At 44.6% G+C, this 23,630-nt stretch overlaps 2 protein-coding genes across 7 annotated transcripts in view; one reads left to right on the top strand and one right to left on the bottom strand.

Annotated features, from left to right (window-relative positions):
- The window catches only part of LOC115156074 (protein TANC1), a 179,305-nt gene extending 169,721 nt beyond the window's left edge, over window positions 1-9,584 (top strand). For 4 of the 6 annotated variants that reach the window (XM_029703330.1, XM_029703329.1, XM_029703327.1 and 1 more), the window contains 9 exons: window positions 892-1,025; window positions 1,147-1,276; window positions 1,583-1,758; window positions 2,063-2,195; window positions 4,251-4,280; window positions 4,399-4,490; window positions 6,564-6,710; window positions 7,337-7,437; window positions 7,621-9,584. In XM_029703330.1, coding sequence (XP_029559190.1) covers window positions 892-1,025; window positions 1,147-1,276; window positions 1,583-1,758; window positions 2,063-2,195; window positions 4,251-4,280; window positions 4,399-4,490; window positions 6,564-6,710; window positions 7,337-7,437; window positions 7,621-9,295 — 2,618 coding nt within the window. In that variant the 3' untranslated portion in view covers window positions 9,296-9,584. The remainder of the gene's footprint in view (window positions 1-891; window positions 1,026-1,146; window positions 1,277-1,582; window positions 1,759-2,062; window positions 2,196-4,250; window positions 4,281-4,398; window positions 4,491-6,563; window positions 6,711-7,336; window positions 7,438-7,620) is intronic. The other 2 variants (XM_029703331.1, XM_029703328.1) reach the window with 1 other exon arrangement.
- A 4,472-nt stretch (window positions 9,585-14,056) lies between these two features.
- LOC115156375 (WD repeat, SAM and U-box domain-containing protein 1-like) lies at window positions 14,057-19,373 on the bottom strand. The gene is given in 6 exon segments (XM_029703847.1): window positions 14,057-14,437; window positions 14,440-14,463; window positions 14,466-14,513; window positions 14,690-14,807; window positions 17,231-17,379; window positions 19,361-19,373. Coding segments are annotated over 6 exon segments (423 nt in total). The 3' UTR covers window positions 14,057-14,366.
- Between the last annotated feature and the right edge of the window lie 4,257 nt (window positions 19,374-23,630).

Here is a 23,630-nt window from a genome sequence, read left to right as displayed (position 1 = left end):
TATATTGGCCTTATACCACACTCCCTTGGGCCTTATTGCTTAAATCTACCACATCCCATAGTAAAGTATAATATCCACTGAATGTGGGCCTACTATGCTATGGCTCAGTGTGCTAATCAGGAGATGAGAAACACATGGACTGTAGTATTCTTTTCACTGCATCTTAGTATGTTAGTTTGAAGATACTTGAATCTGTCTTTAAAGTACCTTAACGTACCATTTCTGTAACAGAAATGGCAAAGATGTACTAATTAACTTGTCAGCAAACTAATGGGATCTTATTGAGTTTTTTCCCTGTTGTCATCATTTTGGACCCGCTATTCTGCTAGACATTAGATGAGATCACTACTCAAAGCTTTCTCTCTTGGCACAAGTTAACGATTCTGGTATTTGCATTAATGGCAGACCTATATACATAATGTGCGGGCGTTCGTGTAACATCGGGACGGTTTCTGGGTGAACAGCCAAACTTCCTGATCACCTGTATTAATGTTTATTTTTGTCAAGTATTGACAGGCACAGTACAAGTTTCCAAGAGATAAGATTTCACATGGATTTGCAAACAACAATACAATCAGACAGTATTGTTTCTTACAGGTTAGATTCATCAGCCTTGATTTAAACATTCGGACACTTGTGTTTTCCCACTAAATTATGTTATATTGTCAAGAAGGAAATAATACTGAATTGTGTTTTAGTCCAATTATCGACACTCAGTGGATAGACAACTAAATGCTGTATGTTTTCAACTTAAATGTGGACTAGAGGGAGCAGGCCCTGTCTCGAGCGAGCCAGACCCTGCCCTGTGTATGTGTGAGGTCTCACCATTGGTGCAGTAGTGCCCTAGCTGACCCGGGCCCAGTCCTGACCCCTTTCCTCTGGTCTCCTCAGCTCTGACAGCGGCGGCGGGCCGGGGCAAGATGGACGTGTGTGGCTTCCTGCTGGAGCACGGGGCCGTGGTGCAGCAGGTCAACCGCAGGGGGGTCTCCCCTCTCTTCTGTGCTGTCAGACAAGGACACTGGCAGGTGAGACACACACTTGATCATATGGCCTCAAACTACAATTACACGTTAAAGGAACCTTGATGATTTACCCCGAGGAAGTGGAGTTCAAGTCTGTTTGTGCGCGTGTGTGTGTTCGGGTTAGATTGCAGAGCTGCTGCTGCAGCAGCAGCATGGTGCTGACATGAACATCAGTGACAAACAGGGACGGACACTACTCATGGTGGCGGCGTGCGAGGGCCACCTGAGCACTGCCGACTTTCTGCTATCAAAGGGTGAGCTACCATAATGCTACGCTAGATCATATCTGCGTCCCAAATGGCACCCTATTCCCTTTATAGTGGACTATTTTTACCAGGGCTCATAGGAGTCTCAAAAGTAGCGCACTGTATAGGAAATAGGGTGCCATTTGGGACGCAGACCATGTCAGCCGTCACAATGTAAACCAGTCTGCTCTTTCTCTAAAGTCAGATTCAATCCAAATTCAAAAGTACCCAAATATCGAATGGTTTGTTGAGTGAAGGTCATATGCTGTGGTTTTGATAAATCTGCTGTTGAATGCTTGATTTATTCTTCACTAGGTGCGTCGTTGACGTCGATGGACAAGGAAGGGTTAACGCCCATGAGCTGGGCGTGTTTGAAAGGACATAAGAACGTTGTGCAGTTTCTGGTTGAGAAGGGTGCGGTCATAGACCACACGGACAAGAATGGACGGACTCCGCTGGACCTGGCCGCCTTCTACGGCGACGCGGAGATTGTGAGTAGCGAGATACATTGACAGACAGTGAGACTGACAGACAGGCAGACGGACGGACGGACGGACGGGACAGGAAGACAGACAAGATAGAGACAGACAAGACAGACAGACAGTTATTAAGCACAGTCTAAATCTGTCTCACTAGGCCTGCCCCTTAGTTAGGCCCAACACGAGTGCTCTGGGTCTCCTTATGAGACACACACTGCTGGGAATTACCACAGATCTATAGGAGAGTTAAGAGTGTTTGTTCTGACTGTAGGGGACTTAAGAGTGTGTGTTTGACTGTGTTGCTCCGGTTGTGAAGGTCCATTACCTGGTGGAGAAAGGAGCAGTGATAGAGCATGTAGACTACAGTGGTATGAGGCCGTTGGACCGGGCGATAGGGTGTCGGAACACGTCGGTAGTGGTGACCCTGCTGAAGAAGGGGGCTAAACTGGGTAAGAAACTAAGAACTGTTACTATGATTTGTGTTTGTTTCTAGATACACTGTTCTTTCAGTGTTCTTTCCAACAACCCTATAGTCTAGTGATTGAACTACTTTGGCTTTACGATAGTAATGAGAGAAAGCTGACTTGAGCTTCCAGTCTCACTAAATATAATGAGGTTATCGCCATGGAATCTGGATGCTCAGTGCTAAAATCACGAATTTGAAATAATGTTCTATCGTGATTCTGTACTTATAAAATCGGTCAATAGACAATGTTATCGCCCCCCTTTTTTTATACATAAACAAAAATTAAGTTTAAAAAGACAGCTTGCGCAAGCGCACATGCTACGGGATGGACGAGATGAATCACGACCATGACAAAAGGGATTGAGGAGAGCCACTCTGGAATAGGCTACTAGGTAAATCACCATGGGCTGCAGAGCAAGCAACTCTTCTGTCCTCAGAACTGGGTAATTATCAAATGATTAGCATTTTTGCCTCATCCTCCTCTCTTGGCCTAGGCTATATGTCAGTAGTTTGCATATTGTTAGAATAATATGGAAACAGGCCTAGCCCAACTCTAGGCTGTGCATCGTTTCATTCATAACCTTTTCTCAGTTCTAGGCTTTTTTCTTTTGACTTCTCATTCAATTTTTCCATCTTGGTATTGTTTGCTCAATTTCACTTCTTGTTGTCTGTAGTGTTGGTCATTCAAAATAAAGCTGTGAGAATAGATTTGTTTTTTATCTTTCTATTGTTGTTGATCTCTCATTATTACCTTAGGTCTACCATGTTTAAGTTATTCTACATTGTTCTCTTGCATTCTGTAAGTATAACATATTTTTGGGAAATAGGCTATAGCAAATAGGAATATAGGTGGTCTACTCGGAATGTCGCCCATGCACTGCCCTGCTCTTTACTGCGCGGTGCCAGTCAAGTTGAAATGGGTAATCGTCTGTCTCATTGCAATGTCGTCACCATCGACAACGGCTGTCGGTCATCCTCAATAGACGATACTATGGTAATATTACCCAAACCTAGTGCTAAATTCAAGGGCAAAGACACTGAACAGATTTCATCCAGGATTCACCTAGTGTGTAGTAGGCTTGGGCCATATACCGTTTAAATGATTATTATTATTGGAGGTTGGGCGGGGGTGCATGCTACGCCACTGCTTAGAACTATAAGAAATGTTAAGATGTGTCAAATAAATCATATCCAACTCATGGTACCAGCTATGCATTTGGTTTGCTAACTTGCTAGCTACGTGGCTAGATGTCAATATCAATATTTTTGGTTACAGCAGAGACGTTCAATCAATAATTTATTTTGGAGGGTAAATGGCACCCTTTGTGTGCACTTTCGGTAATACCGTTTACCCCGGTGTGGTACAGAAATGGTATGACGGTATGAAAATCTGGAAGACCGCCCAACCCTAATGTGTAGCGTCTCTCTCTCCCTCCCTCTCTTTCTCTCGCGCTCTCTTTGTGTGTCTGTGAGTTTCCTTTCTCCCAAAGGTGTGCCGGCGGGCTAATTTGAGAAAGTGACTTATCACCTAAATGACATTCACTGAGCTATCTAGGCCTAGAGCTTATCTACCTCATTTTACATCTGCAGTGCGGGCCAGTCAGGCACCTCACCCAGAGTTAGCTAATGGCCAATACCTCCAACCCTCTCCCCTAGCCCTGGTAGCAATGTAGCCTGCTCTTAGCACACAATGCTATCAGTCTCTATAATCTCAATTGCCTTTACGACCAGCAAATCACCATTTTGTTTCATATCAATGCAATTATAGGGACAGTATATCCACTGGCAAACCGTCTCTGTATTATCGGTGCAAGAAATAAAATGGTCGACACAAAAGCAGAAAACGTGAGGCAATTTAAGCATGGAAAGGTCCAAAATGAATAAATCACATTTTAAAGCCATAGCAGTTTCAAATGATCTTCTGCCTTTCTGAATGCTTTTATCTCTTTGCATGATTCCTTCCCTCCTTCCTTCCTTCCTTCCTTCAATCTCTCATCCTTTTTCTCTTCTTCTAAACTGCTTTCAATGTAACCGTAAGGCTACAGAACATCGCCTTATGATCGATCAGGTACAATCTTTAGGTAACTTTACCTTGTTACCAATTTCCTAGTGAATATAGTCCGTGGGTCGGGGAGCGGCAGTGGTGTAACTCTACTCTGTGTGTGTATGTCTGTGTGGACCAACAGGGAATGCAGCCTGGGCTATGGCCACGTCTAAGCCTGACATCCTCATCATTCTCCTGCAGAAGCTTATGGAGGAGGGCAACGTGCTTTACAAGGTACGGAAAAGAGATTAGGCCTGCGTCCCAAATGGCACCATATGTTCCCTGGTCAAAAGTAGTGCACTAAATAGGGAATAGGGTACCATCTGGGATGCAGCCAATGTAGGCTTGCAATGATGTATACTGTGTATTGATTTCGTCAAGTGTGTTCTGAGTAAATAGTATTTTACAATGGGCTACAATAAAAAAAAAAGACTCATGCATACAATGTAATTACAGTGCATTCGGAAAGTATTCACACCCCTTCGTTTTCTACCTTTTGTTACGTTACAGCCTTATTCTAAAATGTTTCCTCATCAATGTTCCTCATCAATCTACACACAATACCCCATCATGACAAAGCCAAAACAGGTTTTTAGAAATGTTTCTTAATGTATTAAACATTTTAAACTGAAATATCACATTTACATAAGTATTCAGACCCTTTAATCAGTACTTTGTTAAAGCACCTTTGGCAGCGATTACAGCCTGGAGTCTTGGGTGTGATGCTACAAGCTTGGCACCCCTGTATTTGGGGAGTTTCTCTCATTCTTCTCTGCAGATCCTCTCAAGCTCTGTCAGGTTGGATGAGGAGTGTCGCTGCACAGCTATTTTCAGGTCTCTCCAGAGATGTTCGATCAGGTTCAAGTCCGGGCTCTGACTGGGTCACTCATGGACATTCAGAGACTTGTCCTGAAGCCACTCCTGCGTTGTCTTGGCTGTGTGCTTAGGGTCGTTGTCCTATTGGAAGGTGAACCTTCACCCCAGTCTGAGGTCCTGAGCGCTCTGGAACACATTTTCATCAAGGATCTTGCTGTACTTTTCCCCGTTCATCTTTTCCTTGATCTTGACTACTCTCCCAGTCCCTGCCACTGAACAACATCAGACCAGAGAATCTTGTTTCTCATGGTCTGAGAGTCCTTTAGGTGCCTTTTGTCAAACTCCAAGCGGGCTGTCATGTGCTTTTTACTGAGGAGTGGCTTCCGCCTGATTGGTGGAGTGCTGCAGAGATGGTTGTTCTTCTGGAAGTGTCTCCCAACTCCACAGAGGAACTCTGGAGCTCTGTCAGAGTGACCATCAGGTTCTTGGTCACCTCCCAGACAAAGGCCCTTCTCCCCCGATTGCTCAGTTTGTCCGGGCGGCCAGCTCTAGGAAGAGTCTTGGTGCTTCCAAACTTCTTCCATTTAAGAATGATGGAGGTCACTGTTTTCTTGAGGACCTTCAGTGCTTCAGACATTGTTTGGTACCCTTCCCCAGATCTGTGCCTCGGCACAATCCTGTCTCTGAGCTCTACGTACAATTCCTTCGACCTCATGGCTTGGTTTTTGCTTTTTCACATGCACTGTCAACTGTGGGACCATATATAGACAGGTGTGTTCCTTTCCAAATCATGTCCAATCAATTGAATATACCACAGGTGGACTCCAATCAAGATGTAAAAACATCTCAAGGATGATCAATGGAAACTGGATGCACCTGAGCTTATTTTTGAGTCTCATAGCAAAGGGTCTGAATACTTATGTTAATAATGTTTTTCAGTTTTTGATTTTTAATACATTTGCAAAAATTTCTAAAACCGGTTTTAAAAATAAGGTATTGGGTGTAGATTGATGAGGAAAAAATTGCATTTAAGCCATTTTAGAATAAGGCTGTAACGTCAAAAAAAAGTGAAGGGGTCTGACTACTTTCCGCACTGTATAACATGACATCATTGGATTGATTGGCCATCAGGGGGAGTGTTTGGATAAAAAGGACACCTCAGCCACTGTAATTTGGATGAGAGGTAACAACAATGACTGTTATATTTTGAGCAGCACAATGCGACGCAGCAGAGATGAATGGGTGTGTGCAACACCAAACTCACCCTTTGAGCTGGGATTGATCCGTGACATTTAACAGATTGAGTTTTGTGGCAGAAAGGACAATCCGCTCAGGTGGGACCTGTGTGTGATTGATGACAGAGGGAGGGACTGTGTGTGAGCTGCTGCGACGTGCCAGTTGGGCTGGGGGAGGATCTGACGACCTACCTTCTCTATCTCTTTCCCCCTATCCCCTCCCTCCCTCCATCCCTATCCCCCTCCCCCCCTTCAGAAAGGGAAGATGAAAGAGGCAGCCCAGAGGTACCAGTATGCTCTGAGGAAGTTTCCCAGGGAAGGGTTCGGTGATGACCTGAAGGCCTTCAAAGAGCTGAGGGTGTCTCTGTACCTCAACCTCTCCCGCTGTCGCAGGAAAACCAACGTAAGATTCCCCACGTCTATCCTCCTCCCCTTTTCTCCTCTAATGCTGTATTTACTTGAACATTTGTTTCCAGTGGTCTCCGTTAAAAAGGCACAGTATGTGATCAGGTCATGTATAACAGTAGCACGGGACAATGGAAGATAGTTAAGGTGATGAAACTGTTGTTGTGCTGTGTGTTTGAAAGAAATGCTCAGCAGACGATACAGTCCAAGCTAATGATTTCACAGACAGAAGTATGGCTGTTGTGGCTGCTGTTAGAGAGTAGTAGACTGCCAATTTCGAGACAATTCGTGTTCCAGGCCTATGATTGATGAAACGTACCATAAACTTAAAACAATGCTCTCAGAAACAGATTGAATGCATTAAATAATACTGTCTACTACTGGGACAGAAGTATAGCTATTAAGCAGTCCAGTTGAGTGAGTCTGATTGAGCCATTTGAGGCTAAATGATAAACTGTTTAGAAGTCCATAAGCGATAGTATGCTTGTAGTCATTACTGGGGCTAATGTCAGCTTGTTCCCATAAACAATTAAAGTGAGAGAGAGAGCTGGCCCCCTGGACAATGTGTGTTTGCATTTCCCTGCATTGGTTAGTCATATTGATCTTCCCCTTCCCTCGCAACAGGACTTTGGCATGGCTGAGGAGTTTGCAACAAAGGCCCTGGAGCTGAAACCCAAATCGTACGAGGCCTATTACGCACGCGCCCGAGCTAAGAGAAGCAGCAGGTAAAGCTATTCATCAGGAGAACCCTGAAGTGTCTCTTTTAGGGGGGCATTGTTAGTATGAATTGGGAGAATGGGGTTCGGCTTGTTTAGAAGTACTGCGCTTTTCGACTGACCCACTTAGTCACTCTCATTCTCTCACGACCGCCCTTCTCGCTCTCCCTCTCTCCCTCCATCCCTCCACAGGCAGTTCACAGCAGCCATGGCTGACCTGCACGAAGCTGGAAAGCTGTGCCCCAACAACCGGGAGATCCGGCGGCTGCTGGCCCGTGTGGAGGAGGAGTGTAAGCAGATGCAGCGCAGCACCACCCAGGGCAACCCGCAGGGGGCAACGTCCTCGTCCAACCAGGCTCCGGTGAACCACGACTCTGACCACGAACACGAGGAGGAGGAGGAGGAGGAGGAGGTGTCAGAGCATAGAGTGGCTGTCAGTAGAGGTCTGGATGGACAGAACACTCTGAGGTTGAACGATGTGGAAGAGGAGGAGGGGACTTGTCAGCAGTCTCAACATTCAGATAGGAGAGGAGAGAAGGGTGAGCCCTGGCCTCAGAAGATCTACTCCCTCAATAGAACTCTGCCTGACTCACTCAGTCTGGCCACCCAGCCGCCGCAGCAGCAGAACACCAGGCCTGGCTCTCCCCCCTCCGGCCTCACAGGCCCTGGAAGGCTGAGTCACCACCGCTACCCCCCCAGGGAGCCCAGAGAGCCCTTGGCCCAGCAGGGTCTGGTCCTCCAGCCCACCAAGCAGGCCCAGATAGTGAAAACCAACCAGCACATGAGCTCCCTGCAGGCAGGAGGCCGCTCCTCGGGGGCCAAGTCCCAGTACGCTCCCTCCAGCCCCCTGCCCAGCCGACACATGTCCAGCATGCTGAAGCCAGGTCCAGGGCTAGGCATTGACATCAGCCCTCTACCGCCCCCTCCTGATGAGCCCGTCTACGGGGAGCAACGCCTGTCCATGGCTGCTGCCTCGCAGTCCCAGAACATGACTATGGGCCATCACTGTGACAGGGACAGCGAGTCCCTGCACTTGTCCCAGACCACCTACTCCTCCTGCAATGCCCAGGACCGTCTGTCTGCCCACTCGGTGTCCTCCCTGGACGCTCTAACTTCAGTGTCTCCCCAGGGCCTCCTCGATGCTGCAGGGCCAGGCCAGGAGCGGAGGAAGGAGTGCGGGGGTAACGGGGTCTCCCAGGCATGCTCCCAAGGGGTAGGCAGCAACATCAGGGTGTCCAGCTCCACCAGCTCCCTGGCCTCCAGCAGTAGTCTGTCTGACAGCGGCAAGCTGCAGGGCCCTGACGTACGCACCAAAACCACCACAGACAAGGCAAAGCAGGGCCAGAACCAGGGAGGCACGAGCGAGTGGAAACCCAGGCCCTTCATGGGCATCATGGACAAGACAGCACGCTTTCTTCAGCAGCAACAACAACTGCAGCAGCAACAGCAGCACCAAGGACTCCAGAGCCACCCGGGCCTTCAGCCCCCCACCGGAGCCCTCCGCAGCTGGCAGAGTCACTCCTCGGAGGGATTAGTGTGCCAATCCATGTCTGCCATGGGCCTACAGGCGACGGGGGCGAACTGTGAGATACCTTATGCCAAAACAGGGAGCACTTACTACGAGCAGCTCAAAGCTCCATCTCAGGGTGCTATGGGGAGCCTGCAGAACGGAATGCACTCGAAGGAATTCACAGAGAAGTTCTGCCAAGCAGCCACCTGTTACAAGGAATCCAAGCCAGCGCTGGCCATGCCGTCGCATGCTTTTGTGGACAGTAAGCCCAAGCAGCCGAGTTTAGCCCGAGATAATCCCGCCATTCACGTAGCCTCAATGAAACCAAAGCGATCATTCATAGAGTCAAATGTGTAGGGATATGTATTCCCCCTTCTCTCAACACACACACAGACACACACACAGACACATGCGCGCATACCAACACACAGATACGCACGCACTTATACACAACACACACATTGTACACACACTCAAGACACACATTAACACTCAACACACACACATCTCTTAGCAAAAATTCCAAGTGAAGGGATTGCTTAAGTTTTTAACAGGCCATCGAAAAATTGGGTTTTAGGTCTAAACTTTTAAAGAATTTTGTTCCCCCTGGTGAATATCCGCCACAGGCATCGTTTTGAGTGAAGCAGAAACAGAACGGATTTCTTTCTTTCCTACTAATGCATACGGCTGTTTGCTTCTGTTACAGGACGACATGCTCCCTGTCATTCAGCAAAGCTGGAGACATTGCACTGAGACAGTCATTGGGCATGTACTAATAGACAAAACAGTCCCGGCACTTTACGCATTTACATAGGCCTTTAAGTAAAGTGCTTATACAATATAATGTTATTACTGAGTTGTTGAAGGTTGAGTATAAAACAATATGTGCGTCCCAAATGGCACCGTATATAGTGCTCTACATTTGACCAACTCTGGTCAAAAGTAGTGCACTACATAGGGAATCGGGTGCCATTTGGGACGCATGCAATGGGATTTGAACTGTGTTCATTGTGTCAATGGTGCTGAAGGAAGAATTTTGGAGCTATATACAGTGCGTTCGGAAAGTATTCAGACCCCTTGACTTTGTCCACATTTTGTTACGTTACAGTCTCATAAAATTTCCCTCATCAATCTACACACAATACCCCATAATGACAAAGCAAAAACAGGTTTTTAGAATGTTTTGCAAATGTATTAAAAATAAAAAACATTATCTTATTTACATAAGTACAGTCCCTTTGTTATGAGACTCAAAATGGAGCTCAGGTGCATCCTGTTTCCATTGATCATCCTTGAGATGTTTCTACAACTTGATTGGAGTCCACCTGTGGTAAATTCAATTGATTGGACATGATTTGGAAAGGCACACACCTGTCTATATAAGGTCCCACAGTTGACAGTGCATGTCAGAGCAAAAACCAAGACATGGGGTCGAAGGAATTGTCCGTAGAGCTCTGAGACAGGATTGTGTCAAGGAACAGATCTGGGGAAGGGCACCAAAACATCTGCAGCATTGAAGGTCCCCAAGAACACAGTTGCCTCCATCATTCTTAAAGGGAAGAAGTTTGGAAGCACCAAGACTCTTCCTAGAGCAATCGGGGGAGAAGGGCCTTGGTCAGGGAGGTGACCAAGAACCAGATGGTCACTCTTGACAGAGCTCCAGAGTTCCTCTATGGAGATGGCAGAACCTTCAAGAAGGACAGGCAGCACTCCACCAATCAGGCCTTTATGGTAGAGTGGCAAGGCGGAAGCCACTCCTCAGTAAAAGGCACATGACAGCCCGCTTGGAGTTTGACAAAAGACACCTAAAGGACTCTTAGACCATGAGAAACAAGATTCTCTGGTCTGATGAAGCCAAGATTGAACTCTTTGGCCTGAATGCCAAGCATCATATCTGGAGGAAACCAGGCACCATCCCTATAGTGAAGCATGGTGGTGGCAGCATCATGCTGTGGGGATGTTTTTCAGCTGCGAAGACTGGGAGACTGGTCAGGATCGAAGGAAAGATGAATGGGGGGAGGTTTAAACATTTGCAAACATTTCTGGAAACCTGTTTTTGCTTTGTCAGTAAGGGGTATTGTGTGTAGATTGATGAGGGACAAAATAAATGTAATCCATTTTAGAATAAGGCTGTAACGTAACAGAATGTGGAAAAAGTCCAGCGGTCTGAATACTTTCTGAATGCACCGTAGATAGAAGAGATGTAAGGATATGTTTGAGATGGGCATTCCTGTGTTCTAAGGATGTTCTAGTTCTTCACGTTGTGTATATAAATATGTATTTGTCCTTCTTTTGAGTGAAGGTCTTTGTCAGTGTATTGACTTGTTCAACTGATGTGTATTTTGAGTTTTCTTTTGGTTCAGACGGTGTTCAAGGTTCTAAAAAATGTATTTGTTTATATGTTTGTACATTCTATGAATCACCCGATAACGTTAAAAACTAAATCCTCTCTGTATCTGCTTATTGTTGCTGTCTAGGTTAATTTATTTACAGCGCCTATGGCTTGGTTAATTGTAAAAGCAATATATTTTATATAGTTATTTTTGCACAGCTACTAAGACATTTTAAGATTTCAATAATAAGCTCTGTGAAAATAATATTGGTTTAATTGCATGCCACAATTGCAGTTTATAATAAAGAGAAAAAAATATTTAAACAAAAAAGGTTTGGGGGAGTGTTGGGGCCATCGATAATATTTTAATATGCATGTTACTTGCAATGGTTGCCATGTTTTCAGTATTGTGAGCTGTGTTACCCATAATTCACATACTGTAATAGAACATTACTGCCATACCCACAATGGGGAAATAAAGTCCCACTGAGAAAACACAGGCCTTCTGGCTCTCATTGTGGCAGGGAAAAGAAGGGGCACAGTTCGACATAGCTCTGGTCCAGGACGTTAGTGCGCGTTTGAATGCACATTAACAACTTGGACCAGAGCTAAGTTTGACAATACATTTTAGAACAACCTGTTTATACTGCATATACAGTACATCAGTGGCGGCCGGTGCCGTTTAAGATGAGGGAGGACGATAAAAAAATGTATGAGCATGGCCTTATGTCTATTACAGCATATTGGATGACTGTCATTCATATTCCATTCACCCAGTTCAATGTATCATTGATAGGTTTAGGCTACTATATGATACTCACATATTCCCTATACCTATCATGAGGTTGCTACAACCTAGGCTATTAATGAAAGTTTACAAGGTGCACGGGTCAAGATCATTTTTAGTAATCAAGGTGACAGTGTGACACATTCAATACCGCCTTGCACACTCTTGCCTGAATCTAGCTGATCTAGGGTGTAATTATTAGTCAAACAGTTGCAAATAAGAGTTTCCATTGCTCGTTGCAATGTGTTCTCACATCTAAGCACTCTTTTCCTCTCACATTTTCACTTCGGTTGTTGACTTCAGTGCACAGCACATCAGCTGTCTGTTACCAGGCGAAAAAACCTTTCCAAGCCAAACCTTCATATCATAACTGCTAACCGCTACACACAGCTTTCATCGTTCTCACCATATTATCTAACGTCAAAGGCAACATAGTTAATATAACTAACAGATATTATTAGATAGTAAACCCGCTACAATCATGCAGTACAGTCAGCAAGCACTTTAGCAGTTACACCGGCTGCCCTCGGTAGCAAAAAATGTATAAAACCAAAAGCTTATCTCGACTTGGAAGAGTTCCAGTGTTGGATAGCCAACATAGCATCCCTCTCTGTTTAAGATGGGTGTTTGAGTAGGCTAAACTAGCTAAGTAAGTGAAAGTGAAAAAAATACTAGGAAACATAGTTAGCTCTCTCTCTCCCTCTTGCTCTTGCTTCTCCTTCATTTTTGAAGAAATGTATTTGTTAAAAACTGTCCAACTATTGTCTCTCTCTCTCTCTTTGAGTCAACTACTCACCAAATTTTATGCACTGCAGTGCTAACTAGCTGTAGCTTATGCTTTCAGTACTAGATTAATTCTCTGATCCTTTGATTGGGTGGACAAAATGTCAGTTCATGCTGCAAGAGCTCTGATAGGTTGGAGGTCGTCCTCTAGAAATTGTCATAATTACTGTGTAAGTCTATGGATGGGGGTGAGAACCATGAGCCTCCTCGGTTTTGTATTAAAGTCATTGTACCCAGAGGAGGACGGAAGCTAGCTGTCCTCCAGCTACACCATGGTGCTACCCTAAAAAGTGTCTTTGAGGCTACTGTAGACATTCATTGCAAAACAGTGTGTTTTAATCAATTATTTGGTGATGTGAATATATACTGTTCAAAAATATAAACGCAACATGCATCAATTTCAAAGATTTGACTGAGTTACAGTTCATATAAAGAAATCAGTCAATTCAAATAAATTAATTAGGCCCTAGTATATCGATTTCAGATGACTGGGCAGGGGCGCAGTCATGGGTGGGCCTGGGAGGGCATTGGCCCACCCACTGGGCCAATCAGAATGAGGTTTTCCCCACAAAAGGGTTTTATTACAGAGAGAAATACTCCACAGTTTCATCAGCAGTCCGGGTGGCTGGTCTCAGACAATCCCGCAGGTGAAGAAGCCGGATGTGGAGGTCCTGGGCTGGCGTGGTTGCACGTGGTCTGCGGTTGTGAGGCCGGTTGGATGTACTGCCAAATTCTCTAAAACAACGTTGGAGGCGGCTTATGGTAGAGAAATTAACATTAAATTATCTGCCAATAGCTCTGGTGGACATTTGTGCAGTCAGCATGCCATTTGCACGCTCCCTCAAAACTTGAGACATATGTAGCATTAGGTTGTGTGACAAAAGTGCACATTTTAGAGTAACATGTTATTGTCCCCAGCACCTGTGTAATGATAATACTGTTTAATCAGCTTTTTGATATGCCACAACTGTCAGCCGGATTGATTATCTTTGCAAAGGAGAAATGTTTACTAACAGGGATGTAAACAAATTTGTGCACAAAATTTGAGAGAAAAGCTTTTTGTGCGTATCTTTTATTTCAGCTTATGAAACGTGGGACCAACACTTCACATGTTGAGATTATATTTTTGTTCAGTATATTTAGTACAGTTTTATCTAAAAATGATAGCTTTTTAACTGAAATTCACTTGCTCCTCTGATATACATTAAGCAGACCATTCAGACTCCAGTTTAGTTTATTCCAACAAAATCCCATTGCACATTATGTAAAGTTATGCACACGACATCACACGACTCATTCGTGGATAATCACTGTAATTTAATCAATAGTATAGAACTGTGCAATGAACCGATTGTCAGTAATCACATTGTACAAATTTGGCTTGATTCTGAAATGTGGGCTCTTCAGATAAAGGCATTACTCATGTGCACTAATCTATTACTGAGTGGATTTCCAACGGCCAATAGTCATCTTCAGACCATTACTGAGTGGATTTACAACAGCCAATAGCAGTCTTCAGACCATTACTATCTGGCAGTCCAACGGCCAATAGCGGTCTTCAGGCTCCTGTTGGGCGTGACCAAAATGGTTGGTAAGGTAGGTTGGTCATGGGACTGGGGCGGTCTTAGCGCTGATCCAACTCTCAACGGTCTCGTTCTCATAGGAATATCCATCTGTTGATTTTAGACACACATTTTATACATCAGACATTGACATAATTACTTTTATAGGCTATGTACAGTATAATAATTGGAGCAGGTTACAAGTGCTAAAATAAATAGGCCACATTAGCATTGATGAACAAGGACATGTATATGCGGCACAGATGGGTTTATGCCCTTTCCCTCACCTGCAGCGATGACAGGGTCCTTCAACACCTCTCTGGTGATGGGACAGAGGAACTCATCTGGAGCACCTGGTCCCGTCAACGCTGCTTTCAGAGCCTCCACCTTCCTCAGACCCACAGACTGCAGCAAAACAACATTATAAGACACTGTTCAATCTGTATCGCTGAAGCATTACAGATCGTGCAATAGGGATAGTCATTTCCCAGTGAGCCAGCATGTGCAGCGTTTACAATGAATGCAGTCTTGCCTTCTAATTTCAATCACGCTCTGACGCTGAACTTCCGAGATACGGAGTGAATGGAGCCCCTATTTGTGGTAAAACCATCCCGAGTCATTTGGAGTTAGAGGCAGCTTTAGGGAAATGTACCCCTACCATAATAGTACATTTTACTAGAACAGAACGCATCGTGTGTGTGGACATTTATGAATGGAAAAGCCATTCTGAGCCACTCTAATGGCAGTGCTTCCATAGACAGGCCCTCGTTATTTGTGCTAGGAAGCCCAATGTCACGGAGGTGACTGCATCTACTGCGCAATAAAACGTGTCTCCTTACTGCTGGGTTTCCCAGATAAGATACACATTCATACATCTGACTGGGACTCCCCGTCCTCCGTCTTCACAGAAACAGCGGGAAGGAGACTGATGACTCACAGCCTGTAGATGGTTTTAAAGCTCTGCTTTTCAAAAGCAGCAGGTGACTGAATATATCTCCTGAGGATTTCTTGGATCTGTCATAAGTGTTGGAACGTTCCGCGGTTAGAGAGCCAGTTACCAGGAAGATGTGCGCTATCACTTGGCACACGGCGAAGCAACTGCTGCTCAATCGCATTTTCACTCCTAAAGCCTACAGTCCCACAATGGAATGGGTTTGAATAGTGCATCATCTCCAGGGCCAAAGATTTGAGGTGGGTACCAGTATGTCAACAGCAGGTGCCAATAGGCCACCTTTATGAGAGTCCCAGCCACAGTGACACCTGCCTCCTACAGATAGTGTCCATGGCTGCAGTGTGGATGATTCAGGGAAGGCCTATGTTTAGACAGTAGACAGTCTCATTGTCAGGTCATTCTGCAGGGACCAGGATGTAAACCAAGGAATGATCAGCTCCACAATCAGACCTCTTCCTGTGGAAGTCCTGGTCCTACATATGGAATGCTCTGTTTGTTAATCAAGGTTAAGTTGCCTAGTGCCTCAGCGCTCAAGGGAAACGGGTCCTTTACACAAACAACACATCAGAGCTGAGGTAAGGAACAGACAGGCGGCTGTGTTGGTGGAGGGAAAGAAAGAAACCACGCCACGTGCCACACGTCACTGAGCTTATGGCACGAGGCTATGATGACTTCAGCGTTTTGATAGATTTAATTAACTAGCCCTCACCTGCAATCATGCAGAAGCCCCCCCCCCCCTTGAGAAACGATGTGATTGGAAGAAACCCAGTACAGATACAGCACTATAGATAGGGCACTGCAATCACAAATGGTTGAAACCCCAGTGGGGACAGTAGCCAATCAAAATGTCTTCTTTCAATGACTTGCTGAACCCATTAGTCATTCAATTTACTAATGTGGATAAGAGAATACACATCTACGTGCAATATGTTTCTTTCTTTGTGCCTGCATTGCCGCAAATGAGATGACATTCACGATTGTTTGCGAAAAGAAACACTATTGGCTATTTACTAACCCCCACAGTTGCCAATCACTGTACCAAGACTACACCGGCAAAGCACCGTCAACTGGAATGTGGCAGACTGGTGTTAGCTGTAGACGGTGGGTTGTTGTACCAGAGAAGCCTCCCCTAAGCCGCAACAGAGATCTGGTGAACGATGTCTGTGAAGAACTTTTTTTTGTTCATGAATATTTCATGAAGGAGCGTGGTGAGAATCTCATTTATTTCAGTGTGTATCCACAAACAGCATCTTCAGCCAATCATACGGTATGCACAGCGGAAAGGACAGTGTGTTTTTAGAGACGTATTGTCTCCTTAGTCCTGATGTCATTTGTAATGATGCAGACTGTTTCCCAAAACTATAGTCTGCATGACAGTATCTCAATCTATTGCAATCATATCACAGTGAAGACACAGAACAAACCCATACTTTTCGACCTAGCAAGCATGGTTGAGGTAATAGCATGAACCAGCTAATTCTGTCCAAATCCACAAATCAAATTTTTCGGAGGGATTATCCAGTCATTTGATGAAATTGTCACAAGTAAATTATATAAGCAAGTAATAGCCGATGGGACGCGTTGGAGGTAGGAAAGTCACAGCTTGGCAGCCTTAAAGCAGATTTACAGATGTATTTTGGGAGCATTGTGGGAAGATTAGAACTCAGATAAAAGCCTCTGTGGCATGCATTCCATTCCAATAGAAAAGCACTGTAAAAGCATAATTCAGTAAATCCCATGGGTCCACTCCAGGTCAGACATGCCTGAGATCTGCGTGTTCTGAGTGGCATGCAGTGGTGGCTGGTGGCACTTTAAAAATCGGAGGACGGGCTCATAGTAATGGCTGGAAGGGAATGAATGGAATGTTGCGAAACACATCAAAGACGGGGCCGTCGATGTTGTTGGCTGTGAAGGTGGTGACCAGCTCCTCCATGCTCTCCTCACTCAGCCAGGCTGAGATGTCCTCGGGCCAATCGCTCACCAGCAGCCTTGAGTGACCTGGTCCTGACAGCTTCCTTCCTGTTCCTGGGGAACACGCACAAACACAGGAAGGGAGGACGGGCCTTCCCACGTGCACTCCCGCTGTTTCCTGCAATACTACTTATCAGATTCCTACAAACACTTCCCACACATTCCACAGAAAGAAGGCCCTCCCTCAATATGAAGATGTTTTCACCAAGGGATAGACAAGGCCTGGCTTCACCAGATGATAAATTGTGTCATTTATCATTTGAAATGGCTAATTGGAAAAGCATTGGTGTAAAGAGGATGCTGGCTTAGACTGGATCATAGACTGGATCATAGACTGGATCATAATAGAACGGGTACAAAGGTATCCTTTCAACCTTGTTGATATTATGTCACATAATATTTCTGGGGAAAGGCTTGTTGAAACTCCCAATTCAATTTTGTTACACTCAAAATAGATATGGAGAACAGTACAGTACATAAGATATGTGGAATTTTGCATCTAAAACAAAGATATTCACTGTGTCGTAATCCAGGTGTACGGATATGGAAGAAATCTGTTTACTGGAAACAATGGCTAATGAAAGGAATTCACACTAGGTGATCTATACAATGGTCATACTCAGATTTTGTCCAAAAAGATATGGAAGACAAGGGACATTTCTGGAAATATTTACAATTGAGAGAATGTCTGTTAACCAGCTGTCAATTAAATCCAGGAAAGAATCCAATAGTGGAATATTTGGAATAAACCCAAACATAAAACAGCCATTTGTTAACTCAATATTTTGTCATTTGCACAGTAAAGACTGTATAAACCTTAGGACAATATGGCAAACTGATCTTAAATGTGAAATTGAGGATGATCCCTTGTTTGCTCCCAAGTGGTGCAGCGGTCTAAGGCACTGCATCGCAGTGCTAGACGCGTCACTACAGACCCTGGTTTGATCCCGGGCTGTATCACAACCGGCCGTGATCGGAAGTCCCATAGGGCGGCGGACAATTGGCCCAGCGTGGTTAGGGTTTGGCCGGTATTATAAATAATAATTGTTAACTGACTTGCCCAGTTAAATAAAACTTGTTTTATTTTTGATAAAGATTTTGGCTGACTAAGGGTGGAACATAAGGGAAGCCAGGCGGACGCTCAGTCAATACAAGATACCAAATAGGTTCTGTTGGACTACAACAAGGCTTCATACGTCGAGGTTGATCGACGGTAATGTGTGCTAGAAATGTCAACAAGACACTGGGACATTCTTAAACGCAAATTGGGAATGTACATTAGTGCTACCTTTCTGGAAGGATATTCTGAAATATTTTGGAGAATGTCAGGAACAACAATCCCAATTTCACTAAGAATTTGTCTATTAGGTGGCAGAACAAAATGACCTAATGTATCAAGTGAAGGATTTGCACTGGACTGTCGGTATCATTACAGCGACTAGATTGATCCTTAGATGTTGGAAAGGCCATGCCACCGCTATTCTGAAACAGTGGATAGAATCAATGCTGGAAGTGGCATTTTATGAACAACCGCTTGCTAGATTCACTGGTAGAAATGAACATTTGAAGAGAATCTTTGTCATGTCGTTTCTGGGAATGGGAGGTGATGCCCATGTGGTATTGTAATACTGCGTTTGTGAACCCATTTTGTATTGTAGCTTATATGATGCTGAAGTAGTATTAGATTGTGTATGTGTGTTATGCTGGAGGGTATGTCTGGATGTCATGCTCAATGTTTTTATGATCTACAATGTGTTTGTTTGATGAAGAAAAAAAAATTATAATTAAATACTTCCCAAAAAAGGAAGCCCTCCTGTGCTGATAATAAATTACCATTAATTCTAGCATGCCGCCATAAAAGACAGACTAGTACTTTCTAACCTGTTCACCCAAATATACATCCTCTTTTATAAACAGCACGGTAATCACATTTGCATGCCCTGGAAATATTTATCAGTCTTCCTCAGAGCCTCCCTCCCCTTGACAATGTTGTGTTTCTCTGGCCTTCGCAGGCACACTGTTCATCAGAGCCAACCTTCCCACGACATTGTGCGAGCGGCTATCATTTCTCATGTTTTGCTAAGATAAAATGCACACTGTTGTGTCGCAGTGCCTGCTAATGACACCACACAGCACCGTGCTTTACGTTTCCCATTATTAGGCTCTGAATGATAACAGCGGGACTACCGGAGTTATTTCTCATTAACACATTTGCTTTTCCTCACCTCTCTCGTTCCTTCCCCTTCACCCTCCATCGCGTTCTCTTTTCTTCCCTATCCGTTATTTTTTAGTTATTCACTATCGCTTGCTTGTCCATCTGGCCAAAATAACACCACCACTGACTTCCCCATTGAATTCCACTCTCAGAAGCAAACATGTGGACGGAGGCTTAATTGGAGGGAGGCTTAATGATGTTACGGTGAAACAGCAGCAGCACTTTGACTCAAAACATACCAGAACAGTAAGTGCCCTCTTATCAAGTTTGCTTGTACTATACAGTAACAACTCCTCTCTCCACAGCATCCCAAATGGCACCCTATAGTACACAATAAAGGCAATAGATTGCCATTTGAGACACACACCCAGCGTCTCTGTGGCTGACTGGCTCTTAGGAAGGTTATGTAGACTCGCCGACCAGTTTATTAGGTACACCCGTCCAGTACCTGGTCGGACCCCCTTTGCCTCCAAAACATCCTGAATTCTTTGGGGTGTGGATTCTACAAGTCGGAAACGTTCCACATGGATGTTGTTCCATGCTGACGCGATGGCATCACAAAGTTGCTGAAGATTGGACGGCGGTACACCAACGCCACCAGCCTATACCGTTGACACCAGGCAGGATGGGGCCATGGACTCATGCTGCTTACACCAAATCCTGACTCTGCCGTCAGCATGACGCAACAGGAACCGAGATTCGTTGGACCAGGCAACGTTTTTCCACTCCTCAACTGTCCAGTGTTGATGATAGCTGCCCACTGGAGCCGCTTCTTCTTGTTTTTAGCTGATAGGAGTGGAACCCGGTGTGGTTGTCTGCTGCAATAGCCCATCCGTGACAATGATCAACGAGTTGTACTTTCCAAGATGCCGTTCTGCACACCACTGTTGTACTGCGCCGTTATTTGTCTGCTTGTGGCCCGCCTGTTAGCTTGCATGATTTTTGCCACTCCTTCGACCTCTCCTATCAACTAGCTGTTTTTGCCGACAGGACTGCCGCTGACTGGATGTTTTATGTTTGTCGCGCCATTCTCGGTAAACCCCAGACACTGTTGTGCGTGAAAAGCCCAGGAGGGTAGCCGTTTTTAAGATACTGGATCTGGTGTGTCTGGCATGACAATAATACCACCCTCAAAGTCACTTAGAATGGGCAAAATGAGTGACCTAACATTCAATGGAACAGTAACTGAATGCCTCGATGCCTGTCTGCCTGCTTTATATAGCAAGCCACGTGACTCACTGTTCGTAGGTGCAATCTATTTTTGTGAACGGGGTGTCCGGTGAGTGTAAATATCATTGGAGCATACTGTAGCTGACTGGGGGGGTTAGGGAAGCTGTGCCAAGACTGGAGAGGGTTCTTTTTTTATCTGGAGGGGTTCCACTCTTGGACTGGCTCCCATGTACAGGCCTCTTCATCATCCATCTCTCACTTTACAAGACATCATAATTTATTTGTACTGCCTCCTCCACTCATCCATTTATTGACCCAGTATCTGGCTCCGGGGTGAATTTTCCCCTATGTACAGATCTAGGATCAGCTTCCCTTCTCCCAACATACCCCATTAGTGAGGGAAAATGCAAAACTGACCCAAGATCAGCGTCTATGGGCAACTTCACCCCACTCCCAGTATCTGGAGGCTGCTGCTCCTGACCCTCCCTACATTCCATAGGCTAAGTTGCCACAGGGGATGGGGGGGACATGTTCCCCCCAATACTCAGGACATGTTGACATGTTCCCCCCAATAATTTCTTTAAAATAAAAAATATATAGTTTTGTGGGTCATAAGTAATGTCAAAATGTGTAGAATTTCAGGAAATTAGCTTTAACTGTCAAATCTGGGCACGAAAAACGGTCCTGCTCCTTTTTCTCAATTTTCAAACAGAAAGAGAGTGTGCCTTTGGTGGTTCATCAATGTGTCATTGTGTTATTTTCTCATGCATGCCTCGCCCGACATAGCTAGTTTGTTAGCTAAGCTAGCCACTTGTGGCTAGTCAGTAACTCCTCCAGTATGTGTTGATGTCATTTCACAGGACTTGTTTTCGGTAAGATCGGTAAGAAATGGCACTTCTGTAGCCAAATATCTTAATCATAATTTTGTTTTTAAGCATTAAATGACCTGGTATGATAGTGCATTGACCAGTTATACAGTTTAAAGCAGTTATTTTTGTCTTTTTGCCCAATGTCGACCTTTAAAAGAACTGTCCAGTGTTTCCAGATTTCTATGAAATATGACCTATAATTAATTACAATATGAGTGAAATAGTTTTTCTTCCCAAAATGTTTTATTAAGTATGTTAAACAACAGCTTTTCTGTGTTGGAATGGTATGGGTGTGTACCCCAACAACAGAATAGTGTGGGCGTGTACCCCAACAACAGAATGGTGTGGGCATGTACCCCAACAACAGAATGGTGTGGGCGTGTACCCCAACAACAGAATAGTGTGGGTGTGTACCCCAACAACAGAATAGTGTGGGTGTGTACCCCAACAACAGAATGGTGTGGGCGTGTACCCCAACAACAGAATGGTGTGGGCGTGTACCCCAACAACAGAATGGTGTGGGCGTGTACCCCAACAACAGAATGGTGTGGGCGTGTACCCCAACAACAGAATGGTGTGGGCGTGTACCCCAACAACAGAATGGTGTGGGCGTGTACCCCAACAACAGAATGGTGTGGGCGTGTACCCCAACAACAGAATGGTGTGGGCGTGTACCCCAACAACAGAATAGTGTGGGCGTGTGCCCCAACAACAGAATAGTGTGGGCGTGTGCCCCAACAACAGAATGGTGTGGGCGTGTACCCCAACAACAGAATGGTGTGCGTGTGTACCCCAACAACAGAATGGTGTGCGTGTGTACCCCAACAACAGAATGGTGTGCGTGTGTACCCCAACAACAGAATAGTGTGGGTGTACCCCAACAACAGAATGGTGTGGGTGTGTACCCCAACAACAGAATAGTGTGGGCGTATACCAGACATTCTCTATGAGGAAATAGCAAGAATTTTATAAACAGTCTGCTTGCGTTACAAGTTTGAGGTGGGGTTTTAGAAGTGGTTTTTTTTTATCCAATTGATGCTTTAGAAACAAATATAAGAATAGGATGAGTCAACAACATTATTTGGGTATGAGTTAACAGAATATTACTGCAAAATGTTCTCTTATCCTCATGGCAAAATGTGAAGAATAGCATGAGATGAGCTATAAAACAGCACTGTTTTCTCTCTGCCCTATGGCAAGATGTGTGTAATTGGTTTTTCCAGCAGGACAATGCTCCATGCCACACGGCCAGGTCAATCAAGGTGTGGATGGAGGACCACCAGATCAAGACCCTGTCATGGACAGCCCAATCTCCAGACCTGAACCCCATTGAAAACCTCTGGAATGTGATCAAGAGGAAGATGGATGGTCACAAGCCATCAAACAAAGCCGAGCTGCTTGAATTTTTGCGCCAGGACTGGCATAAAGTCACCCAATATCAATGTGAAAGACTGGTAGAAAGCATGCCAAGACGCATGAAAGCTGTGATTGAAAATCAGGGTTATTCCACCAAATATTGATTTCTGAACTCTTCCTAAGTTAAAACATTAGTATTGTGTTGTTTAAAAATGAATATGAACTTATTTTCTTTGCATTATTCAAGGTCTGACATCACTGCATCTTTTTTGTTATTTTGACCAGTAGTCATTTTCTGCAAATAAATATTTTTATTTGGAATTTGGGAGAAATGTTGTCAGTAGTTTATAGAATAAAACAAAAATGTTCATCTTACCCAAACACATACCTTTGAATAGTAAAACCAGAGAAACTGATCATTTTGCAGTGGTCTCTGGTCTCTTAATTGTTTCCAGAGCTGTTTAAAAACAAAAAGAAATTGGGAGGGGGAGACTTGCACTTATCCTTCCGCTTACACTGCGTTTTCAAAATACCCCTCTGAATACCTATCAAGAGAGGCATAACAAGTCATGTCAAACTGTACAATTGCAGGAAATGCGTTTTAAAATGTTGAAAAGTCCGGGGGAGGACCACCCCGAACCCCTTCTATTGTTCATCCCCTCCAATATCTATACCACAATTTTGCCCTTGCACCA

The sequence above is a fragment of the Salmo trutta genome, chromosome 20 (genome assembly GCF_901001165.1).
Source record: "Salmo trutta chromosome 20, fSalTru1.1, whole genome shotgun sequence".
NCBI lineage: Eukaryota > Metazoa > Chordata > Actinopteri > Salmoniformes > Salmonidae > Salmo > Salmo trutta.
Note: the sequence above shows the minus strand (reverse complement) of the source record. Positions and strands in the feature narration are given on the sequence as shown.